The following is a 15,865-nucleotide window of genomic DNA, read 5'->3' on the forward strand; positions in this document are numbered from 1 at the left end:
CTCCTGCACCCCAATCCTGTACTTTATGTTCTGTACTCATGTGCTCCTGCACCCCAATCCTGTACCTTATGTTCTGTACTCATGTGCTCCTGCACCCTAATCCTGTACCTTATGTTCTGTACTCATGTGCCCCTGCACCCTAATCCTGTACCTTATGTTCTGTACTCATGTGCTCCTGCACCCCAATCTTGTACCTTATGTTCTGTACTCATGTGCTCCTGCACCCCAATCCTGTATCTTATGTTATGTGCTCCTGCACCCTAATACTGTACCTTATGTTCTGTACTCATGTGCTCCTGCACCCCAATCCTGTACCTTATGTTCTGTACTCATGTGCTCCTGCACCCCAATCCTGTACCTTATGTTCTGTACTCATGTGCTCCTGCACCCTAATACTGTACCTTATGTTCTGTACTCATGTGCCCCTGCACCCTAATCCTGTACCTTATGTTCTGTACTCATGTGCTCCTGCACCCCAATCCTGTACCTTATGTTCTGTACTCATGTGCTCCTGCACCCCAATCCTGTACCTTATGTTCTGTACTCATGTGCCCCTGCACCCTAATCCTGTACCTTATGTTCTGTACTCATGTGCTCCTGCACCCCAATCTTGTACGTTATGTTCTGTACTCATGTGCTCCTGCACCCTAATCCTGTACCTTATGTTCTGTACTCATGTGCTCCTGCACCCCAATCCTGTACCTTATGTTCTGTACTCATGTGCTCCTGCACCCTAATACTGTACCTTATGTTCAGTACATGTGCTCCTGCACCCCAATCCTGTACCTTATGTTCTGTACTCATGTGCTCCTGCACCCTAATCCTGTACCTTATGTTCTGTACTCGTGTGCTCGGCACCCCAATCTTGTACCTTATGTTCTGTACCCATGTGCTCCTGCACCCCACTCCTGTACCTTATGTTCTGTACTCATGTGCTCCTGCACCCTAATCCTGTACCTTATGTTCTGTACTCATGTGCTCCTGCACCCTAATACTGTACCTTATGTTCTGTACTCATGTGCTCCTGCACCCTAATCCTGTACCTTATTTTCTGTACTCATGTGCTCCTGCACCCCAATCCTGTACCTTATGTTCTGTACTCATGTGCTCCTGCACCCCAATACTGTACCTTATGTTCTGTACTCATGTGCTCCTGCACCCCAATCCTGTACCTTATGTTCTGTACTCATGTGCTCCTGCACCCCAATCCTGTACCTTATGTTCTGTACTCATGTGCTCCTGCACCCCAATCCTGTACCTTATGTTCTTTACTCATGTGCTCCTGCACCCTAATCCTGTACCTTATGTTCTGTACTCATGTGCTCATGCACCCCAATCCTGTACCTTATGTTCTGTACTTATGTGCTCCTGCACCCTAATCCTGTACCTTATGTTCTGTACTCGTGTGCTCCTGCACCCTAATCCTGTACCTTATGTTCTGTACTCGTGTGCTCCTGCACCCCAATCCTGTATCTTATGTTCTGTACTCATGTGCTCTTGCACCCTAATCCTGTACCTTATGTTCTGTACTCATGTGCTCCTGCACCCTAATCCTGTACCTTATGTTCTGTACTCATGTGCTCCTGCACCCCAATCTTGTACCTTATGTTCTGTACTCATGTGCTCCTGCACCCCAATCCTGTATCTTATGTTATGTGCTCCTGCACCCTAATACTGTACCTTATGTTCTGTACTCATGTGCTCCTGCACCCCAATCCTGTACTTTATGTTCTGTACTCATGTGCTCCTGCACCCCAATCCTGTACCTTATGTTCTGTACTCATGTGCTCCTGCACCCCAATCCTGTACCTTATGTTCTGTACTCATGTGCTCCTGCACCCTAATACTGTACCTTATGTTCTGTACTCATGTGCTCCTGCACCCTAATCCTGTACCTTATGTTCTGTACTCATGTGCTCCTGCACCCCAATCCTGTACCTTATGTTCTGTACTCATGTGCTCCTGCACCCCAATCCTGTACCTTATGTTCTGTACTCATGTGCCCCTGCACCCTAATCCTGTACCTTATGTTCTGTACTCATGTGCTCCTGCACCCCAATCCTGTACCTTATGTTCTGTACTCATGTGCTCCTGCACCCTAATACTGTACCTTATGTTCTGTACTCATGTGCTCCTGCACCCCAATCCTGTACCTTATGTTCTGTACTTAGTGCCCCTGCACCCCATTCCTGTACCTTATGTTCTGTACTCATGTGCTCCTGCACCCTAATCCTGTACCTTATGTTCTGTACTCATGTGCTCCTGCACCCTAATCCTGTACCTTATGTTCTGTACTCATGTGCTCCTGCACCCTAATCCTGTACCTTATGTTCTGTACTCATGTGCTCCTGCACCCTAATCCTGTACCTTATGTTCTGTACTCATGTGCTCCTGCACCCTAATCCTGTACCTTATGTTCTGTACTCATGTGCTCCTGCACCCTAATACTGTACCTTCTGTTCTGTACTCATGTGTTCCTGCACCCTAATCCTGTACCTTATGTTCTGTACTCATGTGCTCCTGCACCCTAATCCTGTACCTTATGTTCTGTACTCATGTGCTCCTGCACCCTAATCCTGTACCTTATGTTTTGTACTCATGTGCTCCTGCACCCCAATCCTGTACCTTCTGTTCTGTACTCATGTGCTCCTGTACCCTAATACTGTACCTTATGTTCTGTACTCATGTGCTCCTGCACCCTAATCCTGTACCTTATTTTCTGTACTCATGTGCTCCTGCACCCCAATCCTGTACCTTATGTTCTGTACTCATGTGCTCCTGCACCCCAATCCTGTACCTTATGTTCTGTACTCATGTGCTCCTGCACCCCAATCCTGTACCTTATGTTCTGTACTCATGTGCTCCTGCACCCCAATCCTGTACTTTATGTTCTGTACTCATGTGCTCCTGCACCCCAATCCTGTACCTTATGTTCTGTACTCATGTGCTCCTGCACCCTAATCCTGTACCTTATGTTCTGTACTCATGTGCTCATGCACCCTAATCTTGTACCTTATGTTCTGTACTCATGTGCTCCTGCACCCCACTCCTGTACCTTATGTTCTGTACTTATGTGCTCCTGCACCCTAATCCTGTACCTTATGTTCTGTACTCGTGTGCTCCTGCACCCTAATCCTGTACCTTATGTTCTGTACTCGTGTGCTCCTGCACCCCAATCCTGTATCTTATGTTCTGTACTCATGTGCTCCTGCACCCTAATCCTGTACCTTATGTTCTGTACTCATGTGCTCCTGCACCCTAATCCTGTACCTTATGTTCTGTACTCATGTGCTCCTGCACCCCAATCCTGAACCTTATGTTCTGTACTCATGTGCTCCTGCACCCCAATCCTGTACCTTATGTTCTGTACTCATGTGCTCCTGCACCCCAATCCTGAACCTTATGTTCTGTACTCATGTGCTCCTGCACCCCAATCCTGTACCTTATGTTCTGTACTCATGTGCTCCTGCACCCTAATCCTGTACTTTATGTTCTGTACTCATGTGCTCCTGCACCCCAATCTTGTACCTTATGTTCTGTACTCATGTGCTCCTGCACCCCAATCCTGTATATTATGTTATGTGCTCCTGCACCCTAATACTGTACCTTATGTTCTGTACTCATGTGCTCCTGCACCCCAATCCTGAACTTTATGTTCTGTACTCATGTGCTCCTGCACCCCAATCCTGTACCTTATGTTCTGTACTCATGTGCTCCTGCACCCCAATCCTGTACCTTATGTTCTGTACTCATGTGCTCCTGCACCCCAATCCTGTACCTTATGTTCTGTACTCATGTGCTCCTGCACCCCAATCCTGTACTTTATGTTATGTACTCATGTGCTCCTGCACCCCAATCCTGTACCTTATGTTCTGTACTCATGTGCTCCTGCACCCTAATCCTGTACCTTATGTTCTGTACTCATGTGCTCATGCACCCCAATCCTGTACCTTATGTTCTGTACTTATGTGCTCCTGCACCCCACTCCTGTACCTTATGTTCTGTACTCATGTGCTCCTGCACCCCAATCCTGTACCTTATGTTCTGTACTCGTGTGCTCCTGCACCCCAATCCTGTATCTTATGTTCTGTACTCATGTGCTCCTGCACCCTAATCCTGTACCTTATGTTCTGTTCTCGTGTGCTCCTGCACCCCAATCCTGTATCTTATGTTCTGTACTCATGTGCTCTTGCACCCTAATCCTGTACCTTATGTTCTGTACTCATGTGCTCCTGCACCCTAATCCTGTACCTTATGTTCTGTACTCATGTGCTCCTGCACCCCAATCTTGTACCTTATGTTCTGTACTCATGTGCTCCTGCACCCCAATCCTGTATCTTATGTTATGTGCTCCTGCACCCTAATACTGTACCTTATGTTCTGTACTCATGTGCTCCTGCACCCCAATCCTGTACCTTATGTTCTGTACTCATGTGCTCCTGCACCCCAATCCTGTACCTTATGTTCTGTACTCATGTGCTCCTGCACCCTAATACTGTACCTTATGTTCTGTACTCATGTGCCCCTGCACCCTAATCCTGTACCTTATGTTCTGTACTCATGTGCTCCTGCACCCCAATCCTGTACCTTATGTTCTGTACTCATGTGCTCCTGCACCCCAATCCTGTACCTTATGTTCTGTACTCATGTGCCCCTGCACCCTAATCCTGTACCTTATGTTCTGTACTCATGTGCTCCTGCACCCCAATCTTGTACGTTATGTTCTGTACTCATGTGCTCCTGCACCCTAATCCTGTACCTTATGTTCTGTACTCATGTGCTCCTGCACCCCAATCCTGTACCTTATGTTCTGTACTCATGTGCTCCTGCACCCTAATACTGTACCTTATGTTCAGTACATGTGCTCCTGCACCCCAATCCTGTACCTTATGTTCTGTACTCATGTGCTCCTGCACCCTAATCCTGTACCTTATGTTCTGTACTCGTGTGCTCGGCACCCCAATCTTGTACCTTATGTTCTGTACCCATGTGCTCCTGCACCCCACTCCTGTACCTTATGTTCTGTACTCATGTGCTCCTGCACCCTAATCCTGTACCTTATGTTCTGTACTCATGTGCTCCTGCACCCTAATACTGTACCTTATGTTCTGTACTCATGTGCTCCTGCACCCTAATCCTGTACCTTATTTTCTGTACTCATGTGCTCCTGCACCCCAATCCTGTACCTTATGTTCTGTACTCATGTGCTCCTGCACCCCAATACTGTACCTTATGTTCTGTACTCATGTGCTCCTGCACCCCAATCCTGTACCTTATGTTCTGTACTCATGTGCTCCTGCACCCCAATCCTGTACCTTATGTTCTGTACTCATGTGCTCCTGCACCCCAATCCTGTACCTTATGTTCTTTACTCATGTGCTCCTGCACCCTAATCCTGTACCTTATGTTCTGTACTCATGTGCTCATGCACCCCAATCCTGTACCTTATGTTCTGTACTTATGTGCTCCTGCACCCTAATCCTGTACCTTATGTTCTGTACTCGTGTGCTCCTGCACCCTAATCCTGTACCTTATGTTCTGTACTCGTGTGCTCCTGCACCCCAATCCTGTATCTTATGTTCTGTACTCATGTGCTCCTGCACCCTAATCCTGTACCTTATGTTCTGTACTCATGTGCTCCTGCACCCTAATCCTGTACCTTATGTTCTGTACTCATGTGCTCCTGCACCCCAATCTTGTACCTTATGTTCTGTACTCATGTGCTCCTGCACCCCAATCCTGTATCTTATGTTATGTGCTCCTGCACCCTAATACTGTACCTTATGTTCTGTACTCATGTGCTCCTGCACCCCAATCCTGTACTTTATGTTCTGTACTCATGTGCTCCTGCACCCCAATCCTGTACCTTATGTTCTGTACTCATGTGCTCCTGCACCCCAATCCTGTACCTTATGTTCTGTACTCATGTGCTCCTGCACCCTAATACTGTACCTTATGTTCTGTACTCATGTGCCCCTGCACCCTAATCCTGTACCTTATGTTCTGTACTCATGTGCTCCTGCACCCCAATCCTGTACCTTATGTTCTGTACTCATGTGCTCCTGCACCCCAATCCTGTACCTTATGTTCTGTACTCATGTGCCCCTGCACCCTAATCCTGTACCTTATGTTCTGTACTCATGTGCTGCTGCACCCCAATCCTGTACCTTATGTTCTGTACTCATGTGCTCCTGCACCCTAATACTGTACCTTATGTTCTGTACTCATGTGCTCCTGCACCCCAATCCTGTACCTTATGTTCTGTACTTAGTGCCCCTGCACCCCATTCCTGTACCTTATGTTCTGTACTCATGTGCTCCTGCACCCTAATCCTGTACCTTATGTTCTGTACTCATGTGCTCCTGCACCCTAATCCTGTACCTTATGTTCTGTACTCATGTGCTCCTGCACCCTAATCCTGTACCTTATGTTCTGTACTCATGTGCTCCTGCACCCTAATCCTGTACCTTATGTTCTGTACTCATGTGCTCCTGCACCCTAATCCTGTACCTTATGTTCTGTACTCATGTGCTCCTGCACCCTAATACTGTACCTTCTGTTCTGTACTCATGTGTTCCTGCACCCTAATCCTGTACCTTATGTTCTGTACTCATGTGCTCCTGCACCCTAATCCTGTACCTTATGTTCTGTACTCATGTGCTCCTGCACCCTAATCCTGTACCTTATGTTCTGTACTCATGTGCTCCTGCACCCCAATCCTGTACCTTCTGTTCTGTACTCATGTGCTCCTGTACCCTAATACTGTACCTTATGTTCTGTACTCATGTGCTCCTGCACCCTAATCCTGTACCTTATTTTCTGTACTCATGTGCTCCTGCACCCCAATCCTGTACCTTATGTTCTGTACTCATGTGCTCCTGCACCCCAATCCTGTACCTTATGTTCTGTACTCATGTGCTCCTGCACCCCAATCCTGTACCTTATGTTCTGTACTCATGTGCTCCTGCACCCCAATCCTGTACTTTATGTTCTGTACTCATGTGCTCCTGCACCCCAATCCTGTACCTTATGTTCTGTACTCATGTGCTCCTGCACCCTAATCCTGTACCTTATGTTCTGTACTCATGTGCTCATGCACCCTAATCTTGTACCTTATGTTCTGTACTCATGTGCTCCTGCACCCCACTCCTGTACCTTATGTTCTGTACTTATGTGCTCCTGCACCCTAATCCTGTACCTTATGTTCTGTACTCGTGTGCTCCTGCACCCTAATCCTGTACCTTATGTTCTGTACTCGTGTGCTCCTGCACCCCAATCCTGTATCTTATGTTCTGTACTCATGTGCTCCTGCACCCTAATCCTGTACCTTATGTTCTGTACTCATGTGCTCCTGCACCCTAATCCTGTACCTTATGTTCTGTACTCATGTGCTCCTGCACCCCAATCCTGAACCTTATGTTCTGTACTCATGTGCTCCTGCACCCCAATCCTGTACCTTATGTTCTGTACTCATGTGCTCCTGCACCCCAATCCTGAACCTTATGTTCTGTACTCATGTGCTCCTGCACCCCAATCCTGTACCTTATGTTCTGTACTCATGTGCTCCTGCACCCTAATCCTGTACTTTATGTTCTGTACTCATGTGCTCCTGCACCCCAATCTTGTACCTTATGTTCTGTACTCATGTGCTCCTGCACCCCAATCCTGTATATTATGTTATGTGCTCCTGCACCCTAATACTGTACCTTATGTTCTGTACTCATGTGCTCCTGCACCCCAATCCTGAACTTTATGTTCTGTACTCATGTGCTCCTGCACCCCAATCCTGTACCTTATGTTCTGTACTCATGTGCTCCTGCACCCCAATCCTGTACCTTATGTTCTGTACTCATGTGCTCCTGCACCCCAATCCTGTACCTTATGTTCTGTACTCATGTGCTCCTGCACCCCAATCCTGTACTTTATGTTATGTACTCATGTGCTCCTGCACCCCAATCCTGTACCTTATGTTCTTTACTCATGTGCTCCTGCACCCTAATCCTGTACCTTATGTTCTGTACTCATGTGCTCATGCACCCCAATCCTGTACCTTATGTTCTGTACTTATGTGCTCCTGCACCCCACTCCTGTACCTTATGTTCTGTACTCATGTGCTCCTGCACCCCAATCCTGTACCTTATGTTCTGTACTCGTGTGCTCCTGCACCCCAATCCTGTATCTTATGTTCTGTACTCATGTGCTCCTGCACCCTAATCCTGTACCTTATGTTCTGTTCTCGTGTGCTCCTGCACCCCAATCCTGTATCTTATGTTCTGTACTCATGTGCTCTTGCACCCTAATCCTGTACCTTATGTTCTGTACTCATGTGCTCCTGCACCCTAATCCTGTACCTTATGTTCTGTACTCATGTGCTCCTGCACCCCAATCTTGTACCTTATGTTCTGTACTCATGTGCTCCTGCACCCCAATCCTGTATCTTATGTTATGTGCTCCTGCACCCTAATACTGTACCTTATGTTCTGTACTCATGTGCTCCTGCACCCCAATCCTGTACTTTATGTTCTGTACTCATTTGCTCCTGCACCCCAATCCTGTACCTTATGTTCTGTACTCATGTGCTCCTGCACCCCAATCCTGTACCTTATGTTCTGTACTCATGTGCTCCTGCACCCTAATACTGTACCTTATGTTCTGTACTCATGTGCCCCTGCACCCTAATCCTGTACCTTATGTTCTGTACTCATGTGTTCCTGCACCCTAATCCTGTACCTTATGTTCTGTACTTATGTGCTCCTGCACCCTAATCCTGTACCTTATGTTCTGTACTCATGTGCTCCTGCACCCTAATCCTGTACCTTATGTTCTGTACTCATGTGCTCCTGCACCCCAATCCTGTACCTTATGTTCTGTACTCATGTGCTCCTGCACCCCAATCCTGTACCTTATGTTCTGTACTCACGTGCTCCTGCACCCCAATCCTGTACGTTACGTTCTGTACTCATGTGCTCCTGCACCCCAATCCTGTACCTTATGTTCTGTACTCATGTGCTCCTGCACCCCAATCCTGTACCTTATGTTCTGTACTCATGTGCTCCTGCACCCTAATCCTGTACCTTATGTTCTGTACTCATGTACTCCTGCACCCCAATCCTGTACCTTATGTTCTGTACTCATGTGCTCCTGCACCCCAATCCTGTACCTTATGTTCTGTACTCATGTGCTCCTGCACCCCAATCCTGTACCTTATGTTCTGTACTCATGTGCCCCTGCACCCTAATCCTGTACCTTATGTTCTGTACTCATGTGCTCCTGCACCCCAATCCTGTACCTTATGTTCTGTACTCATGTGCTCCTGCACCCTAATACTGTACCTTATGTTCTGTACTCATGTGCTCCTGCACCCCAATCCTGTACCTTATGTTCTGTACTTAGTGCCCCTGCACCCCACTCCTGTACCTTCTGTTCTGTACTCATGTGCTCCTGCACCCTAATCCTGTACCTTATGTTCTGTACTCATGTGCTCCTGCACCCTAATCCTGTACCTTATGTTCTGTGCTCATGTGCTCCTGCACCTCAATCCAGTACCTTATGTTCTGTACTCATGTGCTCCTGCACCCCAATCCTGTACCTTATGTTCTGTACTCACGTGCTCCTGCACCCCAATCTTGTACCTTATGTTCTGTACTCATGTGCTCCTGCACCTCAATCCTGTACCTTATGTTCTGTACTCATGTGCTCCTGCACCCCAATCCTGTACCTTATGTTCTGTACTCACGTGCTCCTGCACCTCAATCTTGTACCTTATGTTCTGTACTCATGTGCCCCTGCACCCTAATCCTGTACCTTATGTTCTGTACTCATGTGCTCCTGCACCCTAATCCTGTACCTTATGTTCTGTACTCATGTGTTCCTGCACCCTAATCCTGTACCTTATGTTCTGTACTCATGTGCTCCTGCACCCTAATCCTGTACCTTATGTTCTGTACTTAGTGCCCCTGCACCCTAATCCTGTACCTTATGTTCTGTACTCATGTGCTCCTGCACCCTAATACTGTACCTTCTGTTCTGTACTCATGTGTTCCTGCACCCTAATCCTGTACCTTATGTTCTGTACTCATGTGCTCCTGCACCCTAATCCTGTACCTTATGTTCTGTACTCATGTGCTCCTGCACCCTAATCCTGTACCTTATGTTTTGTACTCATGTGCTCCTGCACCCCAATCCTGTACCTTATGTTCTGTACTCATGTGCTCCTGCACTCTAATCCTGTACCTTATGTTCTGTACTCATGTGCTCCTGCACCCTAATCCTGTACCTTATGTTCTGTACTCATGTGCCCCTGCACCCTAATCCTGTACCTTATGTTCTGTACTCATGTGCCCCTGCACCCCAATCCTGTACCTTATGTTCTGTACTCATGTGCCCCTGCACCCTAATCCTGTACCTTATGTTCAGTACATGTGCTCCTGCACCCCAATCCTGTACCTTATGTTCTGTACTCATGTGCTCCTGTACCCTAATACTGTACCTTATGTTCTGTACTCATGTGCTCCTGCACCCTAATCCTGTACCTTATTTTCTGTACTCATGTGCTCCTGCACCCCAATCCTGTACCTTATGTTCTGTACTCATGTGCTCCTGCACCCCAATCCTGTACCTTATGTTCTGTACTCATGTGCTCCTGCACCCCAATCCTGTACCTTATGTTCTGTACTCATGTGCTCCTGCACCCCAATCCTGTACTTTATGTTCTGTACTCATGTGCTCCTGCACCCCAATCCTGTACCTTATGTTCTGTACTCATGTGCTCCTGCACCCTAATCCTGTACCTTATGTTCTGTACTCATGTGCTCATGCACCCTAATCTTGTACCTTATGTTCTGTACTCATGTTCTCCTGCACCCCACTCCTGTACCTTATGTTCTGTACTCATGTGCTCCTGCACCCTAATCCTGTACCTTATGTTCTGTACTCATGTGCTCATGCACCCTAATCCTGTACCTTATGTTCTGTACTCATGTGCTCCTGCACCCTAATCCTGTACCTTATGTTCTGTACTCGTGTGCTCCTGCACCCTAATCCTGTACCTTATGTTCTGTACTCGTGTGCTCCTGCACCCCAATCCTGTATCTTATGTTCTGTACTCATGTGCTCCTGCACCCTAATCCTGTACCTTATGTTCTGTACTCATGTGCTCCTGCACCCTAATCCTGTACCTTATGTTCTGTACTCATGTGCTCCTGCACCCCAATCCTGAACCTTATGTTCTGTACTCATGTGCTCCTGCACCCCAATCCTGTACCTTATGTTCTGTACTCATGTGCTCCTGCACCCCAATCCTGAACCTTATGTTCTGTACTCATGTGCTCCTGCACCCTAATCCTGTACCTTATGTTCTGTACTCATGTGCTCCTGCACCCTAATCCTGTACTTTATGTTCTGTACTCATGTGCTCCTGCACCCCAATCTTGTACCTTATGTTCTGTACTCATGTGCTCCTGCACCCCAATCCTGTATCTTATGTTATGTGCTCCTGCACCCTAATACTGTACCTTATGTTCTGTACTCATGTGCTCCTGCACCCCAATCCTGAACTTTATGTTCTGTACTCATGTGCTCCTGCACCCCAATCCTGTACCTTATGTTCTGTACTCATGTGCTCCTGCACCCCAATCCTGTACCTTATGTTCTGTACTCATGTGCTCCTGCACCCTAATCCTGTACCTTATGTTCTGTACTCATGTGCTCCTGCACCCCAATCCTGTACCTTATGTTCTGTACTCATGTGCTCCTGCACCCCAATCCTGTACCTTATGTTCTGTACTCATGTGCTCCTGCACTCTAATCCTGTACCTTATGTTCTGTACTCATGTGCTCCTGCACCCCAATACTGTACCTTATGTTCTGTACTCATGTGCTCCTGCACCCCACTCCTGTACCTTATGTTCTGTACTCATGTGCTCCTGCACCCCAATCCTGTACCTTATGTTCTATACGCATGTGCCTCTGCACCCCACTCCTGTACCTTATGTTCTGTACTCATGTGCTCCTGCACCCTAATCCTGTACCTTATGTTCTGTACTCATGTGCTCCTGCACCCTAATCCTGTACCTTATGTTCTGTACTCATGTGCTCCTGCACCTTAATCCTGTACCTTATGTTCTGTACTCATGTGCCCCTGCACCCTAATCCTGTACCTTATGTTCTGTACTCATGTGCCCCTGCACCCTAATCCTGTACCTTATGTTCTGTACTCATGTGCCCCTGCACCCTAATCCTGTACCTTATGTTCTGTACTCATGTGCTCCTGCACCCCAATCCTGTACCTTATGTTCTGTACTCATGTGCTCCTGCACCCCAATCCTGTACCTTATGTTCTGTACTCATGTGCTCCTGCACCCTAATACTGTACCTTATGTTTACCTTATGTTCTGTACTCATGTGCTCCTGCACCCCAATCCTGTACCTTATGTTCTGTACTCATGTGCTCCTGCACCCTAATCCTGTACCTTATGTTCTGTACTCATGTGCTCCTGCACCCCAATCTTGTACCTTATGTTCTGTACTCATGTGCTCCTGCACCCTAATCCTGTACCTTATGTTCTGTACTCATGTGCTCCTACACCCTAATCCTGTACCTTATGTTCTGTACTCATGTGCTCCTGCACCCTAATACTGTACCTTATGTTCTGTACTCATGTGCTCCTGCACCCTAATCCTGTACCTTATGTTCTGTACTCATGTGCTCCTGCACCCTAATCCTGTACCTTATGTTCTGTACTCATGTGCCCCTGCACCCTAATCCTGTACCTTATGTTCTGTACTCATGTGCTCCTGCACCCTAATCCTGTACCTTATGTTCTGTACTCATGTGCTCATGCACCCTAATCCTGTACCTTATGTTCTGTACTCATGTGCCCCTGCACCCTAATCCTGTACCTTATGTTCTGTACTCATGTGCTCCTGCACCCTAATCCTGTACCTTATGTTCTGTACTCATGTGCTCCTGCACCCTAATCCTGTACCTTATGTTCTGTACTCATGTGCTCCTGCACCCTAATCCTGTACCTTATGTTCTGTACTCATGTGCTCCTGCACCCCAATCCTGTACCTTATGTTCTGTACTCATGTACTCCTGCACCCCAATCCTGTACCTTATATTCTGTACTCATGTGCTCCTGCACTCTAATCCTGTACCTTATATTCTGTACTCATGTGCCCCTGCACCCTAATCCTGTACCTTATGTTCTGTACTCATGTGCCCCTGCACCCCAATCCTGTACCTTATGTTCTGTACTCATGTACTCCTGCACCCCAATCCTGTACCTTATATTCTGTACTCATGTGCTCCTGCACCCCAATCCTGTACTTTATGTTCTGTACTCATGTGCTCCTGCACTCTAATCCTGTACCTTATGTTCTGTACTCATGTGCTCCTGCACCCTAATACTGTACCTTATGTTCTGTACTCATGTACTCCTGCACCCTAATCCTGTACCTTATGTTCTGTACTCATGTGCCCCTGCACCCCAATCCTGTACCTTATGTTCTGTACTCATGTGCCCCTGCACCCTAATCCTGTACCTTATGTTCAGTACATGTGCTCCTGCACCCCAATCCTGTACCTTATGTTCTGTACTCATGTGCTCCTGCACCCCAATCCTGTACCTTATGTTCAGTACATGTGCTCCTGCACCCCAATCCTGTACCTTATGTTCTGTACTCATGTGCTCCTGCACCCTAATCCTGTACCTTATGTTCTGTACTCGTGTGCTCCTGCACCCCAATCTTGTACCTTATGTTCTGTACCCATGTGCTCCTGCACCCCACTCCTGTACCTTATGTTCTGTACTCATGTGCTCCTGCACCCCACTCCTGTACCTTATGTTCTTTACTCATGTGCTCCTGCACCCTAATCCTGTACCTTATGTTCTGTGCTCATGTGCTCCTGCACCCTAATACTGTACCTTATGTTCTGTACTCATGTGCTCCTACACCCTAATCCTGTACCTTATGTTCTGTACTCATGTGCTCCTGCACCCTAATCCTGTACCTTATGTTCTGTACTCATGTGCTCCTGCACCCTAATCCTGTACCTTATGTTCTGTACTCATGTGCTCCTGCACCCTAATCCTGTACCTTATGTTCTGTACTCATATGCTCCTGCACCCTAATACTGTACCTTATGTTCTGTACTCATGTGCTCCTGCACCCTAATCCTGTACCTTATTTTCTGTACTCATGTGCTCCTGCACCCCACTCCTGTACCTTATGTTCTGTACTCGTGTGCTCCTGCACCCCAATCTTGTACCTTATGTTCCTTACTGCATCTTAGTGCAGTTTCTTGTGTATTCTATTCATGTGTTCCCTATATCACAATACTTTGTCCTGTGTTCCCTACTCATGTTCCTCTGTGCCTAAATAACGTGCCTTATAAATACCAACACAAACCATAACTTACTCTTTTTCGCAAGTCTTTTCCCGTGCCCGGGCAGCTGCGCCCTGCATCATTTTCTTTGACGAGTTGGACTCATTAGCTCCTAATCGTGGAAAAAGTGGTGATTCCGGGGGAGTGATGGACAGGTGAGAACCCAGTAGAGAATAACTGGTCTCGGTGACAAACATGTTCACGCAGTGATGAGATGTGTCATGTGAGAAGCAATTATACCTAACCTGTATTACATTTGCTTATAAATCTGTATTTTTCCCGAGTGATAGTATCTACATATCTCTCACATTCTTGTGAAACTATCCCCAAAGTGGGTGGGGCTATTTGTTCTCTGGCTAAACGTTTGAGGATAGTACCTCTTTTAAAGACCCTATGTATAGAAAGTTTTCATAGGTTTTATAGCAGGTTTTCTTTTTTGTGCTGTTATTGAAATACACTTTGCACTATAAAGTGTTAAGTAATGGCTTTAGCATGCATATCGGCACCTCTTGCATGCCCTGGTGCTGGTGTCGCAGATTGGTGCCACTATCTGAGTACTTGGAACATGTACAATTTTGCTGATATCACAGTTAAAAAAAGGCTAAATTAGAATTTTAAACCACTTCACAGAGTGCTGGAACCGTACAGCCCCTTCATACATCTGACTTTTATATCCCTTCAAATTGTTATTTAATTCCAGGATTAACCAGCTCTTGCTGAGTGAGGTCTCTCTGTCGCTTTCATATGCAGTCTGGCACCGAGGCAATGAGGCAGCTGTGTATAATCTGGTCACTGTTGATGATCTGATATGATTGCTATCCGGTGTCATTTAAATGCTGCAGACTGCACAGCAGTAACAGTGATAATCTGTGTCTGCAATCTAAGCTTGAGTGTGGCAGCCAGCGCTTGCAACAGGAGACAATAACAGTAAATGTCTGAATGGGGGGAGGTAATATATTCTATATGTGAATCAGAATATCAGTGTCAGCTCAGTCACCTACCTGAGTCAGTGCTACATGGGATTGTGTATTTATTTCTGTGTTACCTACAGGGTGGTCTCCCAGCTGCTGGCTGAGCTTGACGGTCTTCACTCCTCAAATGATGTCTTTGTCATCGGAGCCACCAATCGTCCTGACCTTCTGGATTCTGCCTTACTGCGGCCTGGGAGGTAACACAAAGCTGAGTACTGCATATGTGTGTTACTATGTTACTCATATTACTCCGCACTGTCTCACCTCAGTCACATGTTCTCTCTCCCCCTCTCTCACACTCAGTATAGAGAATTGTGCCCTACGTTTTCTTAACCATGTGCTCTGATTTCTCCTCTAGGTTTGACAAGTTGCTTTATGTTGGTGTAAATGAAGATCGTGAGTCCCAACTGCGAGTCCTGGAGGCCATAACACGCAAGTGAGTGTTCAGACGTGCAAATGGCTCCAGCTAATGAAGAACAGAATCGGTTTTGTAACAATAGCACAG

General features: G+C 46.7%; 1 protein-coding gene across 1 annotated transcript in view; it reads left to right on the top strand.

The window, feature by feature from the left end:
• The window catches only part of PEX6 (peroxisomal biogenesis factor 6), a 548,800-nt gene that overhangs the window by 495,954 nt on the left and 36,981 nt on the right, over window positions 1–15,865 (top strand). The window contains exons 15-17 of the mRNA XM_053712827.1: window positions 14,436–14,544; window positions 15,441–15,557; window positions 15,719–15,796. Coding sequence (XP_053568802.1) covers window positions 14,436–14,544; window positions 15,441–15,557; window positions 15,719–15,796 — 304 coding nt within the window. The remainder of the gene's footprint in view (window positions 1–14,435; window positions 14,545–15,440; window positions 15,558–15,718; window positions 15,797–15,865) is intronic.

The sequence above is a fragment of the Bombina bombina genome, chromosome 4 (genome assembly GCF_027579735.1).
Source record: "Bombina bombina isolate aBomBom1 chromosome 4, aBomBom1.pri, whole genome shotgun sequence".
Taxonomy (NCBI): domain Eukaryota; kingdom Metazoa; phylum Chordata; class Amphibia; order Anura; family Bombinatoridae; genus Bombina; species Bombina bombina.